Raw genomic sequence first — 5,765 nt, 5'->3', positions numbered from 1 at the left:
ACAAGAAGATGGTCTTATGACTCCCTTCTACGAGGGTATTTGTTTCCGTAATACGAGGGCGGGGTTTCAAATACCCTTGACGAAGGGAATCAAACGACCATCTTGCATTGTATCACAAGTTGTGAAATCATCCCGATAAATGAACAAGAAAGTAAAACTAGTCTAGATTCGTACCCAATCCGTTTATGTTTCCGAAAAACTATACCAAACGGGGCCTAAGAGTAACCAGGATGAGAACCCTAAACTATGAATAGTATTAGTATTGTGTTTTTTAAATGAGATCTAAAGGGCACGGAAGAAATACTATACATCATTGTAATTCATATAGTTCGTACATTTTGTTCATTGAGTGTGTGGGGCTACTCAATAATCCTGCTTATTTTACTCGTAGCTTTTGAGACCAAAAAATTGTAAGGGTGTCTTTTCTGCTTACTTTTTCCAACAACATCCTTTTCACTTTGTGGATGGAAACAAAAATGTTGCCCACGTTTGCCGTGCAATCTCCTACATAAACTATTCCCCAAGTCATAAATCCACTTCCATTTTTCTAAAGATTATGCATCTTTATCATTAAATACAGTTTCAACTTTATTTCATGTCGATCATATTGCTATAATTACCATAATTAAACATGATTATGGACTACATCATTTCCATTCCATACCAGTCCAACTTGGACTGACAACTTTTACAAAAGGATCCATAATTTTTCATAATTATACGGCTAAAAAAGGCCTTCCTCCACTGCTGATTCAACTCCACAGAAAAGAGGCTTTACTTTTCTTTGATCATGTTAAACATGAAAGACAACCTAATTTCCCTACATTAATTCAAAATGACCCAAAACCATCTCTTCTTTACAACGGCACTGAACTTATCATGTCATTTGCTAAAGAGAAAACTGCAACCAAACCAATCTAATTTCTACTTCTTTACTACCATTGCATTGTCCTTGCCTTGAGCAGACCTTTCTTCAACCTCTTCTACAGACCAAGCAAAATGTAGTACACCAGTGTAATAGGAAGAGCTATTAGCATACCGAAAATGACCCTGCAAAATCCCATCACACAAACATTGTTCATTGTTGTATATAAGATCTAGCATGTCTTACAGCTTACCCTGTGCTCAGAATTTTAGGGTGCACGTTATACTCCTTGGCGAACACGAAGGGCACAATCCCTTGTGGAAGAGCAGCCTGCAATTCCGAAAAGATCAGTTCTTTTTGTTCTCATTTATGAACCATGCGAAATTGCGTACTAAGGATGAAGATCTTACTTGCACAATGGCAATGTGTAGGAGTGTACCGCGCAGTCCAACTGCAATGGAAGCCGCTGCCATGACAGCAGGGCCTGTAATGAACCGAACAGCCATTGAAAACGTAGCAACCGAGTTTCCACACGCTATCATTTTCGGCTGCAAGGCCATGAACAACCCTGCAATGACATAATCACATACAGTTAGGACAATAAGAATCGAGTTGTCTAAGAAAACATGGTTCAAATATTACCAAGGCTAAACATGGCCATTCCAAGGCCAGCATTGGAGAGAATAGCAATGGATCCGGATACTATCACAGGCATCTCCACATGAAACCTAGAAAACATCATGATTCGACAATGTAAGATTGTTGTTATTCGGTGTTGATAAGTTAAGAATGAAAAAAGAGAGATTTACTTGAAGCAAATGAGTGACCAAGTGAGGCCGATTAGACTAGAGTAAGTGTTAGGGTTCCTGATAAGCTTCCTCCACACCATGATCAATATCAACCGTGTCATCACACTTGTAGGTGGCATTGCTGCGGGTTTGGGCTCACCCTGAGGGTTACCCTTCGGCCGAAGCTCGGTTGTCGAGCTCGATCCGAGCTTTGAGAGTGTGGGCCCATCGCCACCTGGACCGTTACCGTCTTGTCTATCTCCAAAGCTAAACTCATCTCGGCCGTAGTGATCATAATCTGATGGTAATCAAAGTCAAAACATAGTTTAAATAAGTCCAAACAACATACTACAAAACAGACCAACTATAAGGGATTAGAAACACAGACAATGACAAGAAGCAGTTGGGTTTTACCTAACAACAACAACTTGCCAAATCAAGCAGAAAATGGTGTTAACTATCATCCAATCCTAGATAACAATACTAACTCATGATTCATGAACAAAACCTAAAGATTGTACCTTTAGCTGATGGAGGTGCCACGTCACCAAGATCATTGCCAACACCGCCTTTGAACACGTGGATCCCACCCTCCGACACCGGCGAAGCATTTGCACTCCAAACGAACATATGAAGATCTTTACCCCCACCGCCGTTTGCCGCTCTTTTCTTCCCGTCAGGACCCGCCGCCGGCGAGAAGATTCCGGCTCCGGCGGGAGTAGGGTACCCAGAATTTCCATGGCTTCTAACCTGACCCACACCAGCCTCCTCATCGAAACCCAGGTTACCAAAATTTGACCCTCTTGGACTAACACTGCTCAGATTCTTGCCGCCGCCGTTGACCATGGAGTAGAAATCGGTGTGGTTGAAGCTTGAACCTCTTGGAGTTGGGTTCCGGGAGGATTGCAGAGAGTAGATCTCTGCGTTTGTGAGATTTGATGGCCTTGGAGTGTAGTGTAATCCGCCGCCGTGGGAGTGGCGGCTGTAAATCTCCGACCTTGAGCTTGTTGATTTTCTAACGGTAACATGGAGTTTTCCGTCTTCACCTACCTCTGCTTCAGTTTGTAACGGCTCTTTCCCATCCAAAGACAAAATATCAGAATCAACCCTACAAACACAAAACATCAATACATTACATCAACGGAATCTACGGATTCAAAGCATTAACTTCTTTCCCCTTTATAGCATCGACCACATGAATGTACAGTCAACACAAGCACAAAGAAAAACAGAGCATGAACAAAAACTACCTGAATCCGGAAAACAAGAACCATTCTAACTGTTAACTAACATTCTAAAGGACAAAAAGAAGTACCTGAAAGAAATAATGGAACCAGCAGTATCAGGAAACTGCTCGGAGATGAGAATCCTAGCGCCTCTAAACTCAAAGAGGAAAAGCATGAGAGTATACCAAATGATGCACTGAAGAACAACGATTTGAACCATGAGACTGCCAGATTCATCGCCATACATGCCTTTGAGGAGAGGGATTCCCATAACGAGCGTGTTAGGCAAAGTGGAAAGAGAAAATAGAGTGATGGACCATTCTAGAGAGCCTCTGGCGCTGAGCCTGGACCAAACAGAGAGGACAGCCAAAACGATGAGCTTTTGGAGGGAATCAGCGGCGATGAAGCGGTAGTTCATGGCGTAAGGGTTGTTGGTAGAGATGAAGTGGAAGGAGAGGAGTGGTACGGCGAAGAGCGCAACGAACCGGTTGATCCCGGAGCATTGGTCTGGAGTGAAGATCTTCCACCATTTTACTGATCCGTAGGCAAGGATCATGGCGACGTAGAGTGGGACAACAGCAGTAAGAACATGATAAAGATCCGTTAGGCTGATCATTTTTGGACGTGCTTTGTTTTCTTTTAGGTGTTCTCTGTTTTTTGCGTTGTGTGAGCTTCAGTTTCTCTCCATGAAATGAGCTCGCCGGCGGTGGATTTTCCGGCGAAGGGAGAAAGATGGAAAAGGGGAAATATGACAGAGATAGGTGGGGGTGTGAAGTACTTATTAGAGTGGGGATGTAGAAAATGGCAGACAACCAAGGAAACAAAAAGCTGAGTTGCTGAGAAGGTGGAGGAAGAGGCTTTTACTACTTTTCTTTTCTTTTTTAATTGAGGGGGGAAAAGAATTACTGATGTGATGTGGGTCAGAACTCAGAAAAGCTTGGCGCTTGCAAGGCAAGGCACAGGAAGGAGGGTGAGAAGGGTTAAAAAGACGAAACAGGGTCTGAAAACAGAGTAGAAACGGGAAGGAGAGGATCGGGAATTTGGGTGGGCTGGGAGATTTTGAAGATTCGGAATACTCATTACAGATTATTACAGAGAACAATTACTACAGTAAAAATCTTGCTACAGAGGCTATGGGATATCATTAGGATACACCCGTCGTTGTAGCTACAGTGAAGCTAAATAAAAAAGGGTTGGTTGCACAGAAACAGAGCGGCTAGGAGCGTGGAGGTCGAGCCAGGTCTGCGCCCACCCTAGGCTTAGCCTGCCCCTTTCCGATGAAACCATGTCCTCGTATTTGATGTGCCTCTACCAAGATACTTCTACCACAGTATTCCTCGAGACGGTTACTGTTTCTTCCCCGTATCGTATGGTAGTATAAGAGTTTATTCAAATACAGTATATTGTTATAAAATATGTGATTTTAAGATACTCCCTCCATTCCTTAATTATCTTTTCATTTATTATTTTTATTTTTTTATAATTATCTTCCTACATTTTATTTATAAAAAATACTTTTCAACTCCTTTTTCAATTTTCAATATACTTTCACTCTATCCAATACAAATTCTACTCTCTCAGTACTACTTTATCTTCGTTCAATATCCAATTATTACTCTTTCTTTCTATCTCTTTTTTCTACATTTATTACTTTCACTTTTCCCTTAAAACCCATGATTTTGGTCAAACAAGAAGAAAATTAAAGAACGGATGGAGTAATTTTATTAAATATAAAATATACATTATTTTACTATTTTGTTTACTATATTTATCCATGTACAATTATTACTACTTATATATATAAATACATATCGTTTTAGAGCAATTTTATGGGATATAAATACATGTTTTGACCAATTTTTTACTTTACCACATGTGGTGCGAGAGGCATCGCAATCGCAGTCATTCGACCGCTCAGTGTCGAACCGTTTATAGAGAGGCTCAAGCGGAGGACAGACGCGTCATGGCTGCTCGCCGAGCAGAAGGGAAGCAGGCTAACCAGCTAACACCACCACACCCATTCCCTCGGCCAGACGGCTTTGTGGGGGTTATCACGGGTCACCATGAGCTGCGATCTCTTAGCCGACGAGAGCTAAGGCGAGCCACCAACACGCTTCTTCCCCCAGGGAAACCGCTAATGCTTATCACTGAGTCCACCCGGAACCCGTATCAATTATATTTCACCGATACGGACGTCGTCGAGTGGGCCTACAAAAGGGGTGACCCTCTCATCGTCCACATCCAACTGGGGACCAAGGTCGTTAAGCGGGTGATGGTGGATACATGCAGCGCCGCAGACATCATTTACTGGGATGCTTACCAAAAGCTCGGGCTGGACGCCTCGCGTCTTTGCCCAACAAAGGCAAACCTCGTCGGTTTCATTGGGGATTCGATAAAGGCTTTGGGGATAGCGACAATCGACATGATATTAGGAGACGAGGGTGACCCTTGACGAAGCTGCCCCATTGATTTCCTAATCACCCCTCTGGCATCTTCATATAACACCATCTTAGGGCGAGACTCCCTCACACGCTTCGAGGCGGTCGTGTTCATAAGCCATTTTTGCCTGAAGTTCCCAACGACCAGTGGTATAGGCGTCGCGAGAGGCAACCAAGAAGAAAGTGAAACTTGCTACATTCATGCCGAGCAAAACGACAAGAAGCATGTTCACGCAAACCACCTATATTTGTCCGGGTCACTACGGACTGAAGAAGAGGCAGACTTCGATCCCAGAGAGGAGAGTAAGTCAAGCTCGGGGAATGAAAACCTATCACAGGCCATCGAGGTAGAGAAGCAGTGCATATCACCATTCGACGAGGCCGAGAAGAACCTATATATCGGCCAGAGCCTTCACCAGGAGGTGATATCAAAGATCAAAGCGATGCT

General features: G+C 43.1%; 1 protein-coding gene across 1 annotated transcript; it reads right to left on the bottom strand.

Moving 5' to 3' along the window:
- Positions 1-983: 983 nt before the first annotated feature.
- On the bottom strand, positions 984-3,495 carry LOC141249545 (uncharacterized). Its single transcript, XM_073669668.1, has 7 exons — positions 2,969-3,495; positions 2,175-2,761; positions 1,675-1,951; positions 1,508-1,593; positions 1,276-1,433; positions 1,119-1,195; positions 984-1,050 (listed from the first exon to the last, which is right to left on the bottom strand). The coding sequence occupies exons 1-7, from the start codon at positions 3,493-3,495 to the stop codon at positions 984-986; spliced, it is 1,779 nt and encodes a 592-aa protein (XP_073525769.1).
- Positions 3,496-5,765: the final 2,270 nt, after the last annotated feature.

Source organism: Phyllobates terribilis, unplaced genomic scaffold (genome assembly GCF_046119375.1).
Source record: "Phyllobates terribilis strain yellow unplaced genomic scaffold, ASM4611937v1 Scaffold_4747__1_contigs__length_57612, whole genome shotgun sequence".
NCBI classification, from domain to species: domain Eukaryota; kingdom Metazoa; phylum Chordata; class Amphibia; order Anura; family Dendrobatidae; genus Phyllobates; species Phyllobates terribilis.
This window is presented reverse-complemented; position numbering and strand designations above follow the sequence as displayed.

Bases quoted from the DNA above. Each gene is read 5' to 3' on its own strand.
- LOC141249545 (XM_073669668.1), bottom strand. From the start codon at position 3,495: ATGATCAGCCTAACGGATCTTTATCATGTTCTTACTGCTGTTGTCCCA. The intron at 1,434-1,507 runs GTAATATTTGAA...ATGTCATTGCAG, and splicing joins AATGGCCATGTTTAGCCTTG to GGTTGTTCATGGCCTTGCAG. The intron at 1,051-1,118 runs GTAAGCTGTAAG...GGGATTTTGCAG, and splicing joins CCTAAAATTCTGAGCACAGG to GGTCATTTTCGGTATGCTAA.